The 26263-nt window shown below is 42.0% G+C and overlaps 1 protein-coding gene across 5 annotated transcripts; it reads left to right on the top strand.

The window, feature by feature from the left end:
• The first annotated feature begins 4496 nt into the window (after positions 1-4496).
• On the top strand, positions 4497-25590 carry gphna (gephyrin a). Of its 5 annotated transcripts, XM_086160921.1 has the most exons (24): positions 4502-4780; positions 8538-8616; positions 8713-8770; positions 8930-9022; positions 10825-10919; positions 10996-11062; positions 12418-12717; positions 13734-13835; positions 15175-15312; positions 16506-16548; positions 16732-16869; positions 17322-17414; positions 17545-17600; positions 18112-18231; positions 18317-18375; positions 18664-18817; positions 18892-19013; positions 19340-19427; positions 20738-20811; positions 21323-21387; positions 22710-22813; positions 23038-23134; positions 23304-23442; positions 23747-25590. In XM_086160921.1, exons 1-23 carry the CDS (start codon positions 4591-4593, stop codon positions 23435-23437), a joined length of 2469 nt encoding a protein of 822 aa, XP_086017047.1. In that variant the 5' UTR covers positions 4502-4590; the 3' UTR covers positions 23438-23442; positions 23747-25590. The 5 variants fall into 5 exon arrangements, 3 of the variants coding, with proteins under 3 accessions (XP_086017047.1, XP_086017048.1, XP_086017049.1); XM_086160922.1 differs by lacking the exon at positions 13734-13835; XM_086160923.1 differs by lacking the exons at positions 13734-13835; positions 15175-15312.
• Positions 25591-26263: the final 673 nt, after the last annotated feature.

Here is a 26263-nt window from a genome sequence, read left to right as displayed (position 1 = left end):
ATCATTTGACCTCTTTGCTTTTAGGAGGCAGAATGAGGTTACTGTGCGTGGACAGGGCGGCGGCGTGAGACTGAATATGATTAACCGACACAGGCAAACTTGAGCTGGTGAGAAGGCCTAAATGTCAGTTTTAATTTCTTTTTCTTTGATTGATCTCACAATATTTGACACAGTGTTTTTGGAATCAACACTTTTCGGAATTCAATCAAATATATCATTCGTCATTTTTCTTCACGACAACAATAACCTGCTTCAGCATTAGGTGTGAAACTCCAACACCATAATCTTTTTCTTTTCAAACCCGGTAAGATGATTGTACCCCTTATTTTTGTTCCCCTCTACGCATCATACTTCACATACAGGAATAAAGGAGAATGTTTAGAACGCCTCAGTGGAAGAAGTGAGCTCAGCGTGGTCAGTCGGCCCATTCAGGCAGTGTACAGTGTCAACGGTCGGAGCACACCGTTCACAATACATCAGCTGCAACTCTAGAGCCAATGCTGATCTCGGATGCATTGTTGTGTACTGCGTCAACATGTTAAGTGACGCAGGAGCCTATACAAACTGCAGGAGCGAGATATGCTCTTCACCGAGAACGACAGCAGGTATAAACCAGCCGAGCGGCATATCCCGCAGTAAGTGTGCAGTCTGTCACTGCTGCCGTATGACACCCTCCTCCATTTCCCCATTTGGACAGAACTTTAATTAAATGACCGGGAAGTGGATTTAGATGGAGCCACAGAGGAGTTCTTTAACGAGAAACGTGACTTGAAACTGAAACCCCTGGTTTAGGTTTGCAGCACACACAAGCCATTTCCCGCTCCAAAGAGCACATATTTCCTCTGTGATAGATATCCTGAGTGGTCAGGTCTCATCTGGGGGACATGCATGCTTTGCCACAGGTGAATATATCAAAAGTATCACAGTCAGTACTGGACAATTTAAAAAAAAAAAAATCATTGTTAGGAAATTGCCATTTCACCTGTTTTTTTAGGGGGCTAAATGAGAATTTTCATCTTTCTCATGATTCTCATGAACAACTCTTACCTCTGATTTATAGGAAAACAAAAAGGACCTCACGTTCCCAAGCCTTTCTAATCAAACAGTGTGATCATAAAATAACGCTCCCCGGCTCTATATTTAATTAATATTGTCGAAATGGCCTCTGTATTCCAGAAGCATAGAGTCCATTCCTCTTGGCACAAGATGCCGTTCACATAAAAGTAGAAACTAGGGGAAACATCCAGCCTCGCGTATTGCATGGGGAGAATTACATGACAGATCTTCATAACTGTGGGAAAGATTTTATTTCAATATTATAAGCCACTGAAATACTGTTATATGAATATAAGGAATGTATCCATCAAGATGCACCACTTTCCTTATTTACTGTTGTTTTATCTGTAACCTGAACGGGCTTACATCTATTTCAGGAGTACATCTGAAGCAGTGTGTTTTGTCATATTTCGAAAACTGTTCACAAAAAAATAGGAAAAAAGACACTAATAATGTGCTCATAATATTTGTCTGTGCAAAAGTTTGCAGCCTGAACTTGAAGGTAGCCAATATTTTGAGGTTTTGTGAGATTTCTAGAAATGCACAAAATACAACAACCAGGCCTCTTATCCCCTTGAGACACTGTAAGCTGTGCACTACTTAAATTAAATTAAATTAAATTAAATTAAATTAAATACACTTTTTCATTTGGGAGTGAGCTTAATCACACATGTATATAATGCATGACATTGCAATTTGGCCAATTTGGTTGAGGGTTGTTACATGATGAGCGCCTGAATGTGTTTTAATGGGGTGGGCGGAGTCTTGAAGATGCAGCCACAGAGTATAAAATGAGCTGAGAGCGACATGCGTCAAAGATGGATCAGTTTGCCTGTCAGGAGACATAACAAGCTGCCAAGGCCCGGACAACATTGTACGGTTGTTCCAAAACAGGGAGGAATGGTTGACTTTAAACAGGTGTGGATGCGAAGGATGGGGATTTTAAGTTAATGCCAAAGCTTGGAAACCAACTGCCAGCAAATTGATTAGTCACCGGTGTCATCTATTAATATCCAGTCAACTGGAATACCAGCCAGACTTGCACGAATGTTGACTGGATCAAAATCTTTGAAGTGTTGGACTAAACCAAGACAAACCACTCGTCTGCCACCCATCGGCAGGTCGAAATGCATTTCTGTTGCGCTGCCATCACACAGAAAGGAGCCGGCCAAGCAGAAAGGAGCTGAAGACTTGAAGAAAAAAAACACACAATATTGGAGGCCAACTCCAGAGTCAAAGAGATGCAACAAAATCAGAGTTTCTCTTGCAGGAGACAAGATTGCAGCGGCTACAAGCAGAGTGATTAAGCCAACTTTTGATGCATCATTGACTCCGGCATCTGTCAACCCTCCAGCGCAAGCGATGAAACATGACACCAGTGATCCTGGCACAGATGTCATAATGCCGGTCGGGGTTAAACATGATGCCAGTCTCTGCAAAGCAAAGCAGCAAAAAGATATGGGGTCAGATGACTCCGCCATTCAAACTGAACCAAAGGCCTCTGAAGACAAAGGGTATCCTGAGAAGCTGCAGGGAAACAGTTACGATGATGTGTACTACACCGATCAGAAGATTGCCGAGTGGGTTAGTAAGGTGAACGCCAGCCTCATTTCAAGGAGAAGTGAAGAGCTGAACAATTTTAAAACTTCAGAGGAGCAAGATGTCACGACTGTAAATATAATATACAATTTAGATTGATTTATAGTGTCATTTCTAGTTTGGAAATTATTTCAAGTTCCGCTCGCTCCTCTCATAGGATCTATTAAGACACAACGACTCACATCGCCATCTTCATGATTGATCATATAATTAACGTTTATAAAAAAGGCAACAATCATTAGATAATTCAGAATCCTGACTCAAGTTCAGCTGACATTTGTGACAATGATTTTTAAAACGGACACTTGTAAATGTTAAATCTATCTGACTCTTACGGTTTTAGTTCAGGTACCTACAAATAAACCTGTCTTGTCTTTTTTGAATAAACATTTGGTTCCTCAGTTTTTATCATTTCCATGCATCATTCTGATTTTTTTTTTCCATTTACATTTACAATTGTAATTTATTGAAATGTTGTCAGGTTTAAAAAACAAAACAAAAATGTGCCATCTGTGAACTGGCAGGAAACTGACTAAAAATGAGAAAATCAGCCAAAAATCTACAAATATTTCACAAAGATTTGCACAAAATTAAACTGAGAACTGATTAGACGTTCCCTTAAAATCATCAAGAAATGATAGGAAACTCCCAACAAATCAGACACAGATCAATAAGAAAAAGTGCATTAAATTAAGCTACTGGTTCAATTAAACCTGCTACTCTTGAAATTCAAATTCAAATTAGACAAATCTATACGTTTCAGGGATTTTATGCTGTGAAAATCGCTGTCATCCTTTCACCTCAGTATCTGCATGCACTTTATACTTTATAGTTTAGCGTTCATTGTTTGTTTATTGTGCACTATACTGTTAATGTTCACTCTATTATTATTATTTTGTTAATCTAATGTTACCGAGGGAAAGTGAGAAACGTCTTCTCAATTCCTCTGTTTGTCAAGTACAAGTTAAAACTTGTGAGCCTCCTGTGGCTTGATGCTAAATGGCCCAATTATTTGTGTAGGTGTCCCATGTTAGCACTAACTCGTGCTGTATTTTGGCATAAAAAAGGGCAGGATGTGGAGGCACCATGATCATAACTGTTTACTAACTTTTCCCACAGCATCATTTGAAAATAAGGACAAATGAGAAGTGAACTTGAAATTAAATTAAATGGGTTATCTCTGCAGTTGCTATCAAACTTTAGATTGGTGTCGTCTTTGCAGTTTACGTGACGATTAGTGCAGCCGACACAAGTCAGGGGGAATTTAAACTGACCTCCAGCAGCCTCAAAAATGACTCTGGTAAGCGATCCTCTATTGAAGAGGACCATCCTTGCGCCTATGTCTTCAACTCAATATGCCTATTGCGAACCTGAGCTTCACCACAGTGTAAATGCAAAGTAAGAACGGCTGAGAAGTGAGATTAACTTAGATTAAGTTAGTTATCTCTGCAGTTGGTGATATCTTTGCATTTTACCTGACGCTTTATGCAGCCGACACAAGTCAGGGGAATTCAAACTGACCTCCAGCAGCCTCAAAAATTACACTAGTAAGCGATCCTCTTTTGAAGAGGACCATCCTTGCACCTATGTCTTCAACTCTATGCGCCTATTGTAAACCTGAGCTTCACCACAGTGTAAATGCAAAATAAGAACAGATGAGAAGTGAACTTGAAATTAAGTTAGTCATCTCTGCAGTTGGTGTTGTCTTTGCATTTTACCTGACGCTTTTATGCAGCCGACACAAGTCAGGGGAATTCAAACTGACCTCCAGCAGCCTCGAAAACGATTTTAATGGGCAACATTTATTAAAAAAAAAAAAAAAAAAAAATTAAAAAAAAAAAGTGGAACTGTCTGGAGACTGATTTGAGTTTCACCTGCCATCCGGATAAGTTGGTCTCTACCGGCGGTGCGGAGCCGCGGGTTGGTGTCACAGGGATGTATGTTAATCTTAGAATACGCTCAAACGCGCGCTCACGCACGTCCTCCAGAGGTGCAGCCGCAGCCGCACCGCCGCTCTGTGTGTGTGTATGTGCCGCCGCGGTGCAGACAGGGGTTGTAAACATGGCGACGGACGGGATGGTGCTCACCAACCACGACCATCAGACCAGAGTGGGGATTCTGACGGGTAAGGACGCGTCGGAGACGGGGGGAGGGGGGGGGTTAACGCCGTTGACACTTGTTCGCGGTGCACCGCTGCGCCGTTTTTTTTTTTTCCTTTCTCTCCCCCCTCGTCGAGCTGTGTGAGAGCGTCGGCGCCGCTAAACTAGCCGTCTTTGCTAAAGAGCTAACGTTGGCCGTCGTTAGCTTGAATGCTAACCGCTTCGGGTTGACTGTCATTGGTGTAACGTTGGCTTGACAGCTCGAACCGATGTGGGAAAATGAAACCTTCAATGGATTCGGGTTCTGTGTTTTGGAAACGTAACGTTTTTTTTTATTCACATGTCAAGACTCCCTTTCCATGTTCCGTGTTTTAAAAAGTAAGATTGCTGGACGACAGAGTGAGCGGCTATTGAAGTGGACGTCAGTCACGGCGCTATGAAAAAGACCTCCGGTTACATACTTTCAAAATTAGGGCCCATTCCATTGCGAGTTAGCGTTGCGGTCCAGGTGCAATTCCAAAATGTGCTTTTATTTTGAAGGTAAACTTACTGAGCTTCCTCTTTTGCTCTGCTGTGCGTGTGTCGCCTTGACGCAGGATACCGTAATATTTCTTGCGATGTAACGTTACTGTTACCGAGCCGACACGAGCTGCATTATTCATGTCCCGTTGCAGATCCGATATTTCGGCTGCCTCCGAGCGTGGGTTCCCCTCTCAAACACACGATCCGCGTTACTTTTGACTGCCATTTCACCGATGCAGAGTGGGTGTTTTGGTGGTTGTTTTCGTCAACCGGACATCGCATGTTAATGTCAAAATCATAAATGGCATGCTTTGCTAATGAGGCAAAGGAGGGTGGGGGCGGGGGTGGGGGTGGGGAAGCGCGGCTCTGCAGGTTTGCCGGAGCAGCCTCCGAGTCGTGCGGGGGGAAGGAGAGGAGAGGAGAGGGGAACCGAGTGACGGAACACCCGGCAGGCCGAGGCCCGGGCGGACGTGAGGATAATTCAAAGAAAAAGAAAAACAAGGAGGGGGGGGTTGATCGGTTAAAAAGAACCAAAAAAAACAGCTAGCGTCTCGGCTAATAGCGTTAACCTTGCTGCCTGACCACCCAGCTGACGATCACAACCTCCAGTCACATGTTGACACAAGGTCCATCCCATGCGGCGGGCGCGCGCATTCGTGTGTGTGTGTGTGTGTGTGTGTGTGTGTGTGTGTGTGTGTGTGTGTGTGTGTGTGTGTGTGTGTGTGTGTGTGTGTGTGTGAGACAAGGGAAAGCATAATTATCTGTCTCACACATCTGCCCCGGGACAACTTAGTGGTTGAAAGTTGCACGTTGATAACTGATACGTGCACATTGGTGTGCACAAAATATCTTTAGAAATATACTGTTTTTCAAAGTTCATCATTCGTTTATGACCGTGTAGTAAGGGTTCAAATCGCAATGACAAGATCACACGAAATGATCCGGAGAGACTGCATGAAATGATTGCAATTCCCATTCTAATTCCATATATTGTAATTCATGACCAATTCAGCTGCAAATTAATGTCTGACAGATAAAAAACACGTTTGTATCAATTTTATTTAAGTCCATTATTGTTCTTTGTAGATATTTATTTCCTAAAGGAGTGGAAAGGTGGAAGACTGAACGCAATAGTTAAATTAAAAACCTGCCATCAATATTGCACGTGTCAAAGAGTTTAACTGGTACATGGTGTCAGACAAGGTCAATATCTTGATAGTATTATATTTTCATATGATATACTGCAAATGTGGTTAATGCATGTTAGATTTTTGATTCTATGTGGATTGACACCACATTATTTCATTGTGTAATACACTCATCTTGCCAAACTTTAATTACAGTCCAATAAGTCTTTTTGTTTTGTGTGTATCAGTCCAAGAAATCATTTCAACCTTTGGGGGAGAGGCCGTTTTCTCTTCATACTGAATACCAGCAAATGTATAAATGTTCACCCGGAAGTACTTCTTCTACTCCTGAGCTGAATCTCACGGTAGAGGGAGAGAAGATGACCTGCCAGCCTGTGTTGATTTGGACTTAAAACTATTTTTCATTGCCAGTCTGAGTGCGTTGATGGGCAAAGCGAAAGTGCGGTGTTTTGCTCCAAGTTGATAGATTTTAAACTTTTTTTGAGGCTGAAAAACAGCCCGTTGCAGTTTCAGACCTAAGTAGACGCTAAATCCCTCTCTTTGGGCAAATGTTATATACAACACTAACAATTAAAAACACACCGACCCCATAAAAGCATACCTCGTGGACACAGTACCCGACTAGTTCCTCAGATACCAGTTAAGGTGTTACCTCAAGCAAAGCAGGTGGGGGCTGGCTTATCCCTCTGTTAGCCACGTTTATTCATTTACACCCAATGCCATATGAACCCAACCGATCTTTCCTGTTCAAAAGAAACACCAGGCTGCTGGGCTGCTGGTACTCTATCTTCTTTCCCATTTCCACGTTTTTTTTTTTTTTCCTCCTCTCACTTTATTTCTTGCTCAAATTGGAGGATGGCTATATGTGTGCATCTGGGCATCCAGACGTCAAATGACACTCAGCCTCTTTACTGACTACTAACTAGACGGCATGCGGAACTAAGCTTATTATATTCAGATTGACTGATTGATAGACGAAAATCTGTGCAGAGTCTCGAATGCTTTGAAAACTCCAGTGTTGCTGCTCTGGGAAAGTAAAAAGAAACATATATATTGGATTTTCCATCAATCATGCAAACTAAACTAATATAAATAAATTGCAAGTGATGGGTAAGATGCTGGATGTTTAAAGTGAACTTAGCCATGAAGTAGTTAAACTCCAAATTAAGCTAGTCAAATGCAATGCAATCAACAGTTGAATGTAAACCATAAAAAAGGGACACAGACACACGAACATTATATGAAAGTAATATTTATGAAGCCTTAATAAAAGGTTAAATGAAATGGATGGTTTTGAGTTTGTATTCAATCGATACTTTTAAGCTCCTCTTCGATCCTCCGGGGTTCCTTGCAGCATCTCAATGACTCACAGTTGCAACGCTGCTCAGCACTGTCCATTTTTATTAACTTGGTTTGATGTTGTGTGTTTAGCTAATTGTAATCCAATAAACAAAACAGTGAATTCATTGATATGAAATTGACATTTTGGTGGTTTGAAGTCCAGGGCAGGGGATGTTGGTTGCGAAAAATTGTTTTAATAGTTTTGTTGGAGACATTGATTCTCCAAAGTAAGTTATTTTTGATAAATCAAGCCGCTCAGCGTGTCCTGACTTTACAATCATCGATAGCCACGCAACTGCTCACTATGTATTGGTGAAAGTTTTCTGAGAATATTAACAGCAAGGAGAGGCTGACTTTCCTGGTTCAAATGAGGAAGCCTTTCCGAAAAGTTCTGTGCTGATAAAGCCAATGTATCACGTTAATAAAGACCTTGGTGGACACACTTGTTGTATTTCAGTGTGTGTTAATTCGGCTGTCCTACTGTGCACTAGTAGAATGAACAGGCATTCGACAGGGAATATTGTCATTTTGCTCTCAGACTGGTTAAAAAATAGCTTCTTCAGTCCTGAAATTAAATTTAAATAAATAATTAATTTACAATACATTGAATTCAAGGTTATATCTAATTCTTTGAAACACTAATGAAACGTGCCCCAAAAGGTGAGATATATATATATAGTATAGTGCAGGACTATTTTATATTTCATTATGTTTAAAACGGCTTGTTTTGATCAGCCTTCAAGCTTCAAACCTGAACTCTTCTTCTCCACAGTCAGTGACAGCTGTTACAAGAACTTGGCTGAAGACAGGAGTGGCGTCAACCTGAAAGACCTGGTCCATGATCCATCTCTGTGAGTCTTCACAAACACACACACACACACTTTGGCTAAGCTCTTTCATTTGCTTATGTTTCACCCTGAACTCTTATCTTTTGACGCCTCCCGCAGGCTTGGAGGAGTCATCTCGGCCTACAAGATCGTCCCGGATGAAATTGATGAAATCAAGGTGTGTGACTGCGTTCAGTACCATCAGTCCGATGGCCAGGCTGTAGGACCGAGGCTTTCTCTTTGAATCAGTGCGGCTGTGATCAGAGATAATACTTGGAAAGATGCAATCACGCCCTAATGCTTATAGTGTTCCACATCGTTTGCTTTGCTCATTTAGGAAACCCTTTTGGATTGGTGCGACGACCAGGAGCTTAATCTCATCCTCACTACTGGAGGAACTGGATTTGCACCGCGAGATGTTACCCCAGAGGTACAAGTCTCGCACCCCTCACACAACTTCACCAGACGTTAGATGCTGCTCTGTCTGGCACCTTCCCATCTGATACATAAATATCTTAGCGATCATTTTTTGTTTTTTCTGTTTTTTTTTTTTTTTTTTGTTTGTTTTCAAAAACAGTTGAATCCGAGGAGTATAAATGTTTTGCTCGGCAAAGGAACACTGTAAGCTGCGAAATAATTTTGACACGTGAGAAAGAAAGGAAACACAGGCTGTTTCTAGGAAAGCGACAAAGTTTATTCACAGGCATCCACATCCATGCAAATCCAAGCGTATACGCCACTAGCTCAAGAAATAGTCCACGTAGATGGTGTTTCTTTTCAAAATGAAAATGAATGGGAAATTAAAAGATTGAGAATATAAATTGCTGCTGTTACAGTGCTATAAAGCACAATGATGTTGCATGTAAGTGTACAATTTTTAGCCGAACACCACCTTGTGCAGTATTAAAAATAGTGCCGCTTTCCTTCCCTCTCCAACCTGAAAATCCCTCCTTCTGCAGTTTCTGTTCCTCCCCGTCCAGGTCTTGTTTTGCAATAAGTCATCACGCCCCGTGTTGAAATCTTGCGCCGATCTGCACATTTTCAGATTACGCGAATACATGCCTCAAAACATTGCAATAAAAATGCGTTCAAATGGAAAATGGCGCCTATCGTATTGACAGCACGCTGACGTCAGGAACAGGTCTATCCAGAAATGACTCATTTTCAGGCATGGGGTCTGGCAGCCCACGCCGTTTGATGATGATTAAGACAAAGGTGTGTCGTTCTTCATCGGTGCACTCACGGAAATTAGCGATCAAAGTTTACCAATACAACCCCCAGGGAATAACACAATGATCGACAAATCATCTTAAGCTACTCATACATCAGAAAAAGTTGAAGAGATTTGGAAAAGACTTCTGCTCACATCAAAAGATGAGTTTTCAGCGTTTTAAGTTTCAGCCTAGATTTTACAAAGATTGTGGGCCTCTATTTAAAAGACTACAACTAGATTCTTTTTTGCAATTTTTTTTTTCCCCACCATGCAGTATTTTCAGCACGTTTTTGCAGACCCTCCGCTTTTTTACTCCATCACTTTTTCTTCTCCACTCGGTCATGATACGTCGCAGAATCGACATTGTACAAGCTGGGCTATTCTGCCCACAGCTCCACCATCCACTCCTCTTTCTGGACGGTCCAAACTGATCGGGACGTCCTTTGCCATTCCCGTTCATCCATACTGCCAACAAATATCGTCTCTGCTGCCAATACCACTCTGGTGATTGTTTGTCTTCCAGGTTTCCTGTTTTGTTAGAGCTCACCCATTGATTTTTGGTTGTGATATGTCACAGTAAAGACTGCAAGACTTGCCATAATAATATCAAACACGATTGATATCGTCGTAAACCCAAGACACAGAAAACCCGTTCCGATTATTATTGTTTTTTTTTACTATGGGGAAATTATTGCTTTGCCTTCACTGAAGCATGAGCAGTTGCCAGGGGCCAGGGGTTCAGTGCCTTGCTCAATAAACACTTTGACAGGCTGAGAGAAGCGCGGGAATCGAACCAGGAATTGTCGGTTCAAAGGACAATCACTCTGACCTCCTGATGATGGCAGTGTGCTGCAACTCCAGTAAAACTCCAGTAAAACTTTCCGTCTGACCTTCATTTCTGAAAATTGCTAGGTGTAACCCGAGCATTATATTTACAATTACACCTGAAGCCTCATGCTCTTAGCAGTAAAGAAATATATATAATTATTACATTAACTGCAGTATAACATTTTTTTTAGGCCACCCGAGAGGTGATAGAAAGAGAGGCTCCTGGTATGGCCCTGGCCATGCTGATGGGATCACTCAATGTCACCCCACTTGGCATGCTGTCCAGGTAAGACCTTCTTTCATCCTACCTTTTTCATCATCAGGAGCCGCGATCTCTAACCTGTGTTCTCTGTTGTCTCTAGGCCAGTGTGTGGCATCCGTGGGAAAACCCTGATTATCAACCTACCGGGGAGCAAGAAAGGTTCTCAGGTAGGACGTCCTGCTCAATAACAAACTCCACTCTATCCCACCCAAAGGATATTGATCCACCCTGGGGTAATGTAATTTTGTGTGGCTGACGCCATCATCAGCATTTTATCACTTTGTGAAAAAGCCGCCTCACTTTGAAGTGACATGAGCTCTTAACAAATAATTTTCTTGACCTTTTTTTTTTGGTAATTTTCACAGAATTTTTCCATTCCTTTTTTTGTGTGCAGCTCACCTTTGTCGAATGTTATAAAGGAAAATATCACGATCGCCAGACTCCTGTAATTCCTGTAGCTCATGTATCACTTTTGCAGATATGTGATATATGTATTTGTGTGTGTGTGTGTGTGTGTGTGCGCGCGCGCGTGCGTGCGTGCGTGCGCACACGTGTGTATATATATATATATATATATATCCATTGATCCGTCAATCCATCGCCTGCTGCTTCTCCTGCACTCAGGGTGCACTCAGGGTCGTGGGGGATGCTGCAGCCTATCCCAGGAGACAACCCACGCAGACACGTGGAGATCATCCAAACTCCACACAGAAAGGTCCCCTTGTCGGCATTGAACCAAGGTCCTTTGTGTGAGGCCAAAGCGCGAAATACTGAGAGAGACACATACTGTACACATATATATATATGTGTGTGTGGGTGTGGGTATATATGTATGTATATATACGTTTGTGTGTGTGTGTGTATATATATATATATATTCACATCATGTATCTCCCATATTCCATATACAATATGTGTGCATGTATGTGAATCCCAGCGCATGGTTTTTCACCGATCTGAGATGAAACCAGGTCCCTGGTTCGCTTACGGCAGGGGGCCTTTTTCTGTGTGGAGTCTCCGTGTTCTCCCCGTGTCTGCGTGGGTTTCCTTCCGGAGTCCCCGGTTTCCCCGGTTTGCGGGTGGGTCATTGGAGACCGTTAAAGTGCCCCGACGTGAGAGTGAGAGGGTGAATGGTCGTACGTCTCTATATGTGGCCCTATACGTGGCTGGCGATCTGGTCAACCCTGCCTCGTGCCCAGCAATAGCTGGGATGGGTTCCAGTAATCCCTCGATCTCAGGATAAGCGGTATTGATAATGAATGAATGAATGAATGAATGACCTGTGGTGAAATTTAAAGGCAGCAGGTGAGCATCAGAGTACAGTGTGAAAGAAAATATCATCAATGGCTGTTTTCCTGTGAGAATAATCTTGGGCATGATCAGTCATCGGCTTTTCTAGCATTAGGGGTTGGAATCTTACTAATATTAGCTTACTGATTCCAAGTAGTGGCGACACCTGTAATACGGTTGTGTTGTTTTCAAGGGAGCATTTTCACTCAGTTTTCTATGTTGTCGTCAAAAGGAGTGTTTCCAGTTCATCCTGCCCGCGCTGCCCCACGCCATTGACCTGCTGCGTGAGGCCACGGTCAGGGTTAAATCCACACATGCCGCTTTGGAGCAGCTGCCATCGCCGTCCCCGCTCCTGGCCAACGCGCATACCAACGCCAACGCCCACTCCAACACGCACACCATGGAGCGCGGCACCCAGTGCGAGGACGAGGATGAGGAGGAGGAGGACCAGAGGAGAGGTCGACATGCGCACAACCACCACCATCACCAGCATGGCTCCTCCCACATCACCGCCGCGGCCATTGCTGCCAAGGTAACTGTCGTCAGGAAGCAGCTCCGAAACTGTCATCATCCCTGTAGGGAAAGCAGGGCATTGCAGCTCAAGTCTATATACAGTAGAGACCTGCTGCATGTCCAAATCCCATCATGGCCATCTCACATATCACCGAAAAACCCCAAAGTTCAGCTCCCAATTTTCCCGACTGACACTAGAGCACGTTTTTTTTTTTTGTTCGGTTTTTTTAAACTTCCAGCAAATTATAGGAAAGAGTTAAATCACCTCAATTGTAACTGCCAAGATAAAAACGGAAACTCGTCTATAGGGCATATCCAGTCTAGTGGAATACACAGTAAGCTGCAAGCTGTGTGACCGTGAGTGTGAAAGGTCGTTGAACTCTGGCGGTTTCTGCCATATTAAGATCCGGGTCAGAGACATAAAGTAGCGCTAAGACTTCAAAAACTCTCTAGGAGCTCCTCTGACCTCTCAGATGAAGTTCATTTAAAGGCCAATCCGATGGTGGTAGTTAGATATATTCACAAGCTTTGAGTATTCACGCAACGCCAATACACTTCTCCCTTTTAAACCAACACAGATGATGCCCAGCAGCTTATATCCCCGTCTGTTCAATAGCTCATTAAAAGGCTAACATTTCATTCTCTACATGAAAATTAGCTAAATCGTGAAGATGCGATTACATTTTTTTTTTTTTTTTTTTTTGAAACCTGGTTTAAATTGTGAATCCCACATCCATTGATTTCTCACTGGTAAGAGATGACAAGGACTCTTATTCTGACCGGCTCTGTAAACGTAATAAAGAAAAAAAACAAAACATGTACATTAACTCTTGATCAAATAATCACAATAAATAATTTAAAAGCGTTCACAGAAAAAAAAAGGTTCAGTTGGTGTTTCATCAGTATCCACATTCCCTGACATTCCATTGTCCATCTGTGCCAATGTGCTTGTCTGTGTGTGTGCGTGTGTGTGCGCCTGTGTGTGTGTGTGTGTGTGTGTGTGTGTGACCTGCATGCATTTGTGTGTCTCATCAGACGAGCCATGCTGTTGTCATGGCTAAGGGAAGTCCCTACCTGCCGGGGAAAACACCTGCCCCCCCTACTCATTTCACCTGTTCCTGTAGCCATGATCAGCAGGTGAGGCACGAAATCACCACCACCCCCAACTTCTCAGTCCCGCCCTCCCACATCCACACACACCAAAGGAACCCACGCAACCATCCCATCCTGTCATCGGTCAGCCCATCATCACATCAAACACACACTTCTCCAGCCATCGAGTCAGCCATCGTTTTCATTTTCCTCCGATCCATCTTATCTTTTAAGAGCAAGCGTCAAACAAACTGCATTCTGTGAAAAGCCGTCTTAACCCGCACATGGAGATATAGGAGCTCAATAGATATTAATTTGTTTTCATTTTTTTTTTTTATTCTAGAAATCTGGAATCCCTGTGCTTTTAGTTGTAGTTGTAGAAACTGATATCACGATATCTCTTTTTAATCTGTTTGCAGTTGAAATAATCTAAAAATGGCGTTCAGACACAAAAATGTAAATGATTTTTCTTTTTCTTTTGTTTCTTAGTATTTTGGGCTGTTCCAGGTGAGACTTTAGCTTTTCACCTGGTTGTTTAGAATGGAGATTTAAGGAATCTGGAGAAAGCTTTTGCTTTCTTACATTTCTGACTTTCTTCTGACTACAAGGATTAGCCATAAACATGAAATCACACTGGTTTTTTTTTTATTTTTCGAGTGATAACGTGGTCCAAAGCAGTGACGCTCAGAAAACAGCCGTCACTGATCCGCTAAAGACACAGACAAAAATTTTGTAAAAGGCTTTGAGTGACACTTCTGTACAACCGCTTCGTCTGTAAATTTACACACGATTATGATTTTAGGCCAGATAAACAGTAACACTGAAAAGTAATCTCTTCTCAATCAGGTTGCTTTAATGGCTAGACCTTTTTATTTTTTGTGTGAAAAAAACAAATACCACAAATGTCTAGTGGTGAGGCTTCATTCAATGTCACACTGATTTTTCCATAATTTGTATTTAATCTGGCCATCATCTACTGGAGACACCAGGATTTACAAATTTAATAATAATATTAATAATTTTGAATGGCAAATTACAGAAAAAAACTTTTTTACACAAACTATCAAGCATTAATAATGTAAATACAGCTAGGCTTGTTAGCATCCTTAGCGCTGCTGATGTTAACTGATCTAAAACTAATTACTAAATCATCAAGTCTTGCTTATCCTTTTATACATTTATGTAGCTTTAATTTTTTTTGCTTCAGCGGTGCTTTCAAAAAGAGTTTTAATTTGATTTGATCATGTGTAGATTCAAATATCAAACTATAAGTGCAGACCCTTAGTTCAGAGGCACACAACTGAGGCAGTCCATCTTTATGAGGAAGTGTCTCTTTGTGTGTCTGCGTGCGTGCGTGCGTGCGTGTGTGCGGTGTTGTGTGTAGATCCCGGACTCGATAATTTCTCGAGGCGTTCAGGTGCTTCCCCGAGATTCCGCCTCTTTAAGCTCCACCCCATCTGAGTCGCCCCGGGCAACACAGGCGACCTCCCGTCTTTCCACCGCCTCATGCCCGACACCCAAGGTACACACAAACATGTCTCACGTACACACACACGGACATTGCCATCACGCAGAACCCCGTAGGATGAAGAAACCTAGCTGCCTTTTGCCCCCAAAACATGTGTTTAACAAGTTAGGCTTGTAAAAATGATTTTGAGACCAGATAAAAGATGATTGCTCCAAAGTAAGCAAGAGAGAGTGAAAAAGAAATGTCAAAAATGCAAAACCATTTATTGGAATAGCTGCACTGTTTATGCAGAGAGATGGAGCAGGCGTGCGTTCCACACGGCACCCGTTACATGACATATTATTTGCCGTGAGAGCCCATCTGCAGGTAGTGCAAACTCAACCCTTTCCTCCATGTTTACCTGAAGTTTTCATTATAATCAGGCATGGGTGGTATCTATTTTTAGCTCCCTCAGTGAGAGATGAGGGGAAAAAGGGAGATAGGAGGAGGTTTATGACGTACCACAGTGTTACCATTGGTTGGTATCTTCTACCAAACAAGATGCTCCTGGAAAAAAAAAAAAAAAACGGCAATAACAATATAGAAGAAGCTATGAAAAATGTCGAACGTGCATCTGTGACATTCTAAATTTGACAATTCACAATAGCTTATCGCGATGATGAGATCAAAAATGGCCAAGAATGTCAGTGTCCTGGTTTCACAAAGGGGCTGTTGACAGTGGAAGTATGACTACCGAAAGTACATGTGGCTGAATTTGTGTCAGCCGTCGCGAACTTCCTTTATCCGTTTGTGGCCATGTAGTTTTGTTCAGCAATTCACAACGTAGTGCAGCCAAGGAAAACAAACAAACAAACAAACAAAAAAAAAATCAGTTCTTTATCTGGATGTCAGACGAGCTACCCTTCGTCACTGCACTCGACATGTTTTTGCTGCACATTACTGTTGTGAAGCACGCAGGCTGACCAGCGTCATGCAAACCTTTTAGACATGTTGTGTGATATACGTCAAATTAAAGACCCATGCATGATGCCTGATTATCTGCGTGTGAAATATTTCAATATTTTGGCTGTATAAATTTTTAACAACAGATCTGTCATTCACATGAGCTAGCCAGAGTGATGCATTAACACATAAAACCCTTTGCGATCTTCCTTGTGAGATTTCTTAGAATAATTCCTCCCTGTTTGTGAACTCTGAATCCGTCAAATAACCAAATCTAGAACTGCCCGAACTGAATGTCTCCCCAGGTGCAGTCGCGATGTGGCAGCAATGAGAACATTCTGAGAGCCAGTAAGCCTGTCAAGACGCAACACATTTCAATTCAGCAGCAGATTCGACACTTTTATTATTTCGCTGTTATTATCTTTTATTTTATGTGTGTGTGTGTGTGTGTGTGTGTGTGTGTGTGTGTGTGTGTGTGTGTGTGTGTGTGTGTGTGTGTGTGTGCGTGTGCGTGTGCATGTGCATGCTCAGGTCACAGTGCCGTGGACATCAGCAAAGTGGCACGTCGCCACCGCATGTCACCTTTTCCGCTGACATCGATGGACAAGGCCTTCATCACTGTTCTTGAAATGACACCCATACTAGGGATAGAAGTAATTAACTACAGAGGTCAGTCATCAAATTGGTATGTGTGTGTGTGTGTGTTGCAAAAATATATTTGAAAGTGGTGCCAGGAATATTTATAGATAAATATCAGATAACGTCATACAAAGCTCAACAAACTAATGAAATGGATGTAAGACATGCCCAGATGATTATAATAAAACAAGTATAATTACACTTAATATAAAAAAAAAAAGCTAATAAAAGTAATATAAAGATACTATTGGAATCAGAAAACAATGAATAACAGGCGAAGGGAAGGTTCTCAATCACATCGACCTTCATCTTGAAGAGATGTCACCACTGTCTCTTCCAGAAGAGACAGTAGAATTAAAATGTAAGAGGAGATTGCAGTTGATGATATATTTTTGCGTCATGGATGTGAAATGGTGTGTTGCCATGGAAATGTTTATGGTATGTGCTGTTGGTGATGGAACCTTGTCAAACATGTCTTGAAGATGGGTTGGGTCGAGTGCTTGCTCAGGACATCTATGCCAAAGACAACCTTCCTCCGTTCCCCGCCTCAGTGAAAGATGGCTACGCGGTGCGAGGTAAGAGCGTCGACACTACCTCACCTGATTTAATTTAGTAAAATACACAAAATGACGGTCCGCACATTAAAAAGCTCAACATTTTTTTGAATTCCTTTTTCAATGTTATCCTCAATGTATTGATCTATAGCTGCTGACGGCCCGGGAGATCGTTTCATCATGGGAGAATCGCAGGCGGGACAGCAGGTCAGTAGAAACCCCAATTTTTGTCCCACAACCTATTATAAAAACTAAACAAAGAGAGATCCCGAGTGGAGCTTGCCAGGATGCCATGTTGTCTTTTGGAGATGTTCTCAGTTCGCCACAAATAGACTCAAAATGAACACTAGCTGTCAAAGGGAGAGCGGAGATCCCGCTTTTATGCAATTGCGACTGAATGAGCTCTACAGGTAGCCTGCTGATAAAACGCACTGATGACAGTTCAAAGTCACGTTTCTCTAGTCTACAGCATACAGGAAAATAATCAGGCTCGATGTTACAATTGTTCTTGAGAGGGAAATATGTTTTTTCTAAAGTGGATATTTGCTCTGTAGCAAGAATATAAATGGAATTTTATCTTGGAAATTTAAGCAAATGTGCCAAAAAGTCCATCACAGGGATTATCGCAAGCCACTCCAAGAAGGACGCTGACAGCGTTGTCACTTTTGTTTTAACATAACGTTTATTATTAATCATCCCGATGTGACTGTGTGCGCAGCCGACCCATACGGTCATGCCAGGTCAGGTGATGAGGGTGACGACTGGGGCTCCCATCCCCTGTGGGGCCGACGCTGTGGTCCAAGTGGAAGACACGGAGCTGCTGAGGGAGTCCGAAGATGTAAGCAGAACGTGCTGGGGTGGACTTCTTGCTCCCGGGATTGTGGATTAACACGGGCCTGATGCAGCCGTTCTGTGGTTTTTAGGGCACCGAGGAGTTAGAAGTGAGGATCATGGTTCAGGCCCGGCCCGGTCAGGACATCCGGTAAAACGCACACAGCCTACTATTAAGATATAATCCATCAAAGTCATCTTCAAAACTGCAAGACACAGATTCTTAAAATTGTATTACAGAATGATTGGAGGTTTAGTACATATTTCCCACTTAAGTAGTGCTTACATAATGAATCTGGTTATTATCAAATGTGAGATTTAATGCGTAATGAAATTGAATTTTACGATATTTGATCAAGCTTCTGCTTCAGGTCACACGTGACACCTTTTGACAAAGTGCCATTCATCGAGAAGTTAATGAAAAGGCATGTGTGTGCAGCCCAATAGGCCACGACATCAGGCGAGGGGAGTGTGTGTTGGCCAAAGGAACACACATGGGCCCGTCGGAGATCGGCCTCCTGGCCACCGTCGGCGTCACCGAGGTCAGCGTGCACAAGTTCCCCGTTGTGGCAGTCATGTCCACCGGAAACGAGGTACGCGCACATCTCCCATCTTTACGGCGGCCGGCTCAATGCATCACCTGAGCGCGTGTCTCCGTCGCGCGCAGCTGTTGAACCCGGAGGATGACCTCCACCCTGGAAAGATCAGGGACTCGAACCGCTCCACTCTACTTGCAACAATCCAGGAGCACGGCTACCCTACCATCAACCTGGGCATCGTGGGAGACAAGTAAGAGCATCAGGGTTCTGAGGAAATAGCAATAAACCAAGGGGGAACTGGGATTCTGTAGCTTTAAGGTAGAAGCCTGAATGCAAAGTAAAGGTTTGAGTACATGGGTCTGTCTCACCCTAAGAACAAGGGGGTAAACACAAGTACATCAGGAGTGTTGAGTGTGTACGTGTGTCTGTGTGTGTTGTGTGTATGTGTGTGTGTTCAGCCCTGCTGAACTCGCCGTGACATCATTCAGGGTTCTTTCCAGTTTGTTTGTTTTTTTTTTCGCCCCCGGTGACCGAGGAGGTGAGATTGACGGGATCGATCTTGTGTCGTGTCTGCAGCCCTGACGACCTGCTGTCAGCCCTCCACGAGGGGATCAGCCGCGCTGATGTCATCATCACCTCAGGAGGCGTGTCCATGGGAGAGAAGGTAACCCTCCCGCCCCATCCCCCATCCGATTTACAAAAAAAGGCTTCTGCTATTCTTGGAGTGGACATCAGGACATATTAAAAACTAGATCAATGCACTTCAACCCAAACAATCATTTTTCTTCACAAAAATTCTTTTAAAGTGCACTGTCTAAGTGATAACATCTTTAGCTGACCCCTCACATGACAGGAGCTGGTCAGCCCCGCTCTGTCATTGTCTCGCGTTTCGACGTCTTCTCCAGTTCAACAGCTGGTTGTCAAACGGCCGGTGCGGAAATGACCTCATCTACGAGGGCCTCGCCAAGCGCGGCATGTTTTATCGATATAGAAGTACAAGAAAAGAAATTAAATCTCTCGAGGTTGTTTTTTTCAAATACTAGATTTTTTTTTAACTTAGTCTCTCCTAATCTTTTTTTCCTAAAACTGAAAAAAAAATTATTTGTAAAGGTCCATGCGCCTGTCTCTCTCTGTGAAAAGCTTTGCTTCTTGTTTTTTCTCATCTTATTTCATTTATCTTATTTATTTAATTAAATATTTATCTATAAATATTTATTCTGTATTGCTTATAGAAGGACGGTAGATGGAAGCACCTGTAAGCTTACGTGTGTCCCCTGCGGGAGCGGCACATTACTGCCTGCCTCACCTTGTGACTTTTCTCTGTGGCTTATTGTCCGGGAGGCGAGATTAATTCTGTCACACACTTAGATGAAAGACATTCCACAGGCTGTAGAAGGTTGTGGTGTATATGATCATAAAAGAAATCTTTCTTCAAGCATTATATTGGCGACATGCTGAGAAACCAAAACAAGCACCTGCCATGCTGACCGGTTTGTGAGGGACTGCGCTTGCAGAGGTGAGGTGAGGCTAGCCGCTGCTGCACCACGGGTTTCTGCCCTGTATTTGATTGGGAAATGCGCAAATTCAACTTTTTTTATTTCAAGAAATGCAAACACTGAAAGTAGTTATAACACAGATCAATGGACAAATATGAATATTCATGATGTCAAGTGAGGCAGAGCCTCATATCACTGCAATAAAGGTTTGCAGTATGCTAAAAGGGTCCGTTGTTATTTTGGTGTAATAGCAGGTAACGTCATACATCATAGTTGTCTTGAAGTCCAGTCTTGATAGTTTATGTCAACTTGCCAGACGTCGGTAACTAAATTCTGAGTAGGCTGTTAATTAAAACAGGATCTTTTAGGGGGTAGTCTGACTTTGAAATTAAGAAGTATCCTTTCCAGGGAGCAACCCAATTTTCATCTATCTTTTGTCATCCTGATTGAGTCGTTTGCTGTCTGCGTGTCTTGTCAGGACTACCTGAAGCAGGTGCTCGACATCGACCTTCATGCCCAGATACATTTTGGACGAGTCTTCATGAAGCCAGGGTGAGATGGGGACACCGAATCTGACTGGGGGTTTTAAAATAGAGAAATGGAAGCCACTGTGTCCTGGCTATTACTGCTATCATCACTCCTCCTACTACCATTATTACCGCTACTATAACTATTATTACTGTAATTGCCGCTCGTATTACTCACCGCTGCTTTCAACACTACGACTGCTTTTTCAGCTGCTTCTACGACAACCGTTACAAATTGGGTTCTTCTACCGGTTGGGCCGCATGATTCTGATCATTTTCAGAATTATTTCAGAATCACTGAGATGAGATTTGAAAATTAGGCCAGGTTGTGGTTCTGACTAATTTTAAAGTTCAAACCTTTACCATGAATTTTAATGCTACTCCTCATATTACTATGAAATACAAAAATTGGGGTCGGTTTTGGTGGTATCCTCTATCTCTGCCCATCAGTTTTTAAAGGAATTTTCTCAAATTTGGCAATATTACATAATGCTTACAATTAAAACAAATTATAATAATTTTTTTCACTTTTTCAGGCTTCCGACTACCTTTGCCACTGTTGACATTGACGGGGCAAGAAAACTCATCTTTGCTTTGCCAGGTATTGTGCCTGAAACTGCTGTAGGAATGTGTATCTATAATGTATCTGTAGGTCTCTGAATTCGTGACCGCCTATGACTGCTTGGCTGCCGCCAGTCTATTAAATGATTTATAGCTCAAGCCCCAGTAGGATGTATCCTCTGCTATTTTCCTTTCCCCTGCACAACAGCTGCACAACAGCCTAGAAGAACAAGCGCGCAGAAAGAAGTATTTGTAAGGTACCTGTTGAGCTTCCAGCCACAATTAGATAGAGACGGGACTCAGATAATCCCTGGAAAAAACATGGAAATGTGTTGACGTTTGCTTGATATGTCGTGTAAGAGCTACAATATACAGGTTCATTCCAGAAGTCTTCTGTAGTCTTATCCAAACCTCTGCGCCATATCTTCCCTCTTTCCACTGTGTTCTCAATCTGTATTTTTTCCTGGATTTGTATGGCAGTTTATAGAACCGTAACCTAGATTTTTACATCTAGTTTTATTGCACTGTGTCAGCTGATCTAAAATAAAAAATAAAAATTCCCTTGATCAGCAAGTGCTGCTCACGTTATAGCACGTTCGACAAGATCAAGGGTGAAAAATCAAAAACACGGTTATGACCACAATTTCCTTGGCAATACCTTTGCATAGTGCATTTTACTCCAAGGTAAATCTCAAAACATTGTAGATGTAGCATGTACAATGATACATTACATTATTGACAGTTATTTCCAAGTCTGTGTTGTCATTGTTATTTTAAAAGCCATTTGGGCTACCATCCAAATGGCTATAATCTTTTAATCTAGCGTGTTGGTTTTGTGCAAGTTAAACATCGAAAAAGAAATCTGTGCACGCAAAGCCTCCCACAGCAATTTTTCTACTACCTCAGTGGGTCCAAAATCAGTTGATTATTTTGACCGGGACCGTAAGAAATATCAATGTAGACCAAATATATGTTGCTGCAGAGAGAGTGGAAATATTCGCCCAGATTACCGGGGACTTAAATGCACCATTCTGGAGTTTGTGTTGCAGTGGTTGCACCTGCTGAAAAGAAAGTCCCCCGTGAGGGCAAACACTGCCCGCTTTTATCACTCAAATTAAACATGAATGGTGGGAAAGCCACTGTTGGTCAGGTGCAGAGTATGAACCTCTGATGTAGGCTGTGACTACTGCATAACTTCAAGAGGTTGGGTAATAACCTGTGATGTGTCAGGGTAACAGGCACCCGCAGGAAGCAGCTGGACTCTTATTTGACACTATGTATGGAGACACCAATGCTTTTTACAAGTGTGATGCAGTTTTATTTTTTATTTTTCGTCATGAACCTGTTCTTTGTGTTGTCAAGGTAACCCGGTGTCAGCAGTTGTGACATGTAACCTCTTCGTGATACCTGCTCTAAGGAAAATGCAAGGCATTCTTGACCCCAGACCAACCATCATTAAAGCAAGGGTAACATTTACACGTGCGCACACACACACACACACACACACACACACACACAATATTCCAAGGGAGAGCTAAACGGAATCAGCTGTCAGTATTAGCAAAATCATGCCCTACATTTTCACCCATCTACAACCTTCAGAATATTTACGTTATTGCTTTCTCTTGACAGCAGTGTGTAATCACGAATGTGACAATAATATTTTCACATGCGCTCACTGATCTTTCAGCTTTCCTGCGATGTGAAGCTGGATCCAAGACCGGAGTACCACCGCTGTATTCTTACCTGGCATCACCAGGAGCCACTGCCCTGGGCGCAAAGCACAGGTGCAAATACATATACACATACATTTCCATATACATGTACACTCTCACACACACACACACACACACACACACACACATGATTTTAGTTGATGTAGAAATGTACAAAGTGCTTACTGTTGATTTGTCATTTATACCACACACTGACTGCATATTGATCACATTGTTTTAGGTAACCAGGTATCTAGCAGACTGATGTCAATGCGCAGCGCCAACGGCCTGCTGATGTTGCCGCCTAAAACAGAGCAGTACGTTGAGCTACACAAGGGCGAGGTCGTGGATGTCATGGTCATCGGAAGGCTATGATGCAGGTATGTTCGACTGGCCAGACTTCCCGCCTTAAAATAAAATCCAAAATAACCTTTGAATATGTCTAAATACTGTCTCCTTTCAGTGCTGTAATACAAAATGTATAATTTTCGTAAAATGTTAGAATAATAAATTAGGGTGATGTTGATGTTGATATTTAAGATATAGAAATTGTATAGATATTTAGTGCAAGAAATTAAAGCGCATGCGTGCGCGCTCACACACACACACACACACACACACACACACACACACACGTATATAAACATTCTGATCACCAGCTCCACTGATCTTATCTCTCCACAGAACTCAGTCAGACTTTCGACTGATTCCCATGGCGGTGCCAGGACTTCCTGTCTGGACAGGATATGAGCAAAGGGGAGCGGGTGGGGACAGGAAGTGATGCATGTCTACCTGGTCGCCATTAGCTGTGATGTCATATGCAACAGCCAATTGGAGCCAGCAGAGGCTGAATCCTCATTGGTCTGCTTTGAGGGGATCACTGTATTTCAATGGAGAAAAATGTGAAAAAAATATATATAAATATGAGATTTATTCTGTAATATTATTATTATCCTGATGATAATGATTATTAATATTCTTATTTATTATTATGATATTATTATTATTATCATGATCATGGTTCTGATTGAATATTACCATCTTAGTAGTAATCATATCCTCTCCTGTTCATTTGCTTTGTGCGTTCCAACATATTCCCTGATACAGTAGTTATTGAGATATAGAGACTCTTCTCCCTTCCTTCTTTTATGCTCTTCATCCTCGTTCAGATGTAGAATATCTTGTATTAACCCTTCCTGCAGTTTTCCCACATCTCCTGCAACATCGCTACCCTGACATTAGCTTCTGACAGATACGGAAACGGAAGACCGATTTAGAACATCAACTGACTGGAGCTGCTGAAATAGTTTTTGCCAGTTCAGAAAATAGTACCTTTTTTGTCGAAAAGAAGAAAAATACAAGATTGTTTTGTATACTTTGCATACTGAGGCACTAAAGCGTACCATGACTCTCTGAAAGCCATGAAACTCTTTATGGTGGGTTTGTGACTCACTGACTAAAATCCACCATGACCTCTATGCTATGGCTTCCCCGCTCCAACATGCAGCATAAACATCTCCCTAAAATTATAATGCAGGATGAACTCTCTAATCAAAAGTGGAAAAAACGTGGATGGGCTCGTAACAAGAATAATTCTCCACTACGTCGGATTCACCTGTTGAACGTACTCACCATGACACCACAGAGTGAAATAAGCGCCATTATTCAGTTATCCCAGCATTCAGCCATGCTGCTCCCATATTAAAAGGGAAACTTCTCTGACTATAAATAGCCAAGTTTGTTTTTTTAAACAGAAAGTAAATGTCAAGAGCAGCATTTTTCCTGCATCCTGTGGGTGGAAAAAAAATTGACAATTCCCATTATAGAGATATAACTAGCTTTATTACGAGGTTACGGGAATAATCCTGAAGATGTCACTGTGATCAAATCAGTGTTTTCAGACCTGGAAAGAACGTCTAAAGAAACTTGCTATTAAAGGCACCCTGTGGAGTTTTATTGGAAAACAACCTTTTTTTTTGCATCATAGCATGACTGATCTCCTTGTAACATCAGCATTTATTCACGTTCCCATCTGCTGTTGCTATTTTACACAGTCATTAAGCATTTATCTGTCTGGAGAAATAGTGTGTGATTCTTCTGCGCCTTTCGCGCTTTACAAAGTCAGACCAATTGTTTTCCTTTCCTAATGTACTTAATCCACTGGGTTTGCAACAGAGTTGGAAAAATGCGGTTTACCGTCAGGCAGATACCAGTCACTGACACATGATCTGAACTTACTGCTTCAATGGAATAATCATTTTCTATGAGCGTTTAAATGTACTAATATGTCAAAGGAAACCCTCTATTTAAAAGTCAAATCTCTGCATTCTCCTTCGATGGGGAGTTCTTTTTAATTTTAAATTGACTTTAAATGCTTCATATTCTGACTGTAGTGAAGTGTTTCCATCTCTTAGGATTAAAGGAGAAACTTTTCTTTTGCTCTCTTTCAAGACTCAGGTATTTAATTTGTATGTTGAAAATGTACAGGTTATCTCATGGATGAAAATTAAAATAACCACCAACATGAATCAAGTATTTTGAGGGACGGTAACACTGTTACAGTGGTGACTTTTCAGCCACCCGACATCATCACTTTGGCCCAGAGTTACCATCTAGAACTTGCTTTCCGAGCTTATTAGGATGTGCAAATTCATTTCTTGCCAACCATCCCATTTGTACCGTCAGTCTCATTTGTCACTTTTGACATGCGGCTGGTTGATGAGTAAACCGTCATGTGAGTTTTTCTGCCATTCTGTGATTATCAACCATGATATTGGACGCACATTAAAAAAACTAAAACTCCACTCGATGCGTTTGAATTGCATTCTGCAGACTTCAGGATCTGCTATTTTTTGGGGGCTTCACACACAACAACAGGGACTAGGAACAATTAGACACCTCGGGTCCCTTTTGTCATATTTCAGAACTTTCCACTGGAAGCCTCTACCTGCTTGTTAATCAATTTATTGCAGTGTTCCTTTAAAATTGATTTCTGACATTTGCATTGATACAACAAGGCTAGCTTCTTAATAGCTTTTAAAGTACCATATATATATGTATATACATATATATGTATGTGTGTGTATATACATATATATATATATGTGTGTGTATATATATTCAATCTTGCTCAATCCTGCCTTTAAACAACAAAAAATACTCATAAAAAGCTGCTATAGTTTATAGTCAGTAATGGCACAT

The sequence above is a fragment of the Fistularia commersonii genome, chromosome 15 (genome assembly GCF_037954325.1).
Source record: "Fistularia commersonii isolate RoL2024-O1a breed Wild chromosome 15, RoL_Fcom_v1.0, whole genome shotgun sequence".
Taxonomy (NCBI): domain Eukaryota; kingdom Metazoa; phylum Chordata; class Actinopteri; order Syngnathiformes; family Fistulariidae; genus Fistularia; species Fistularia commersonii.
This window is presented reverse-complemented; position numbering and strand designations above follow the sequence as displayed.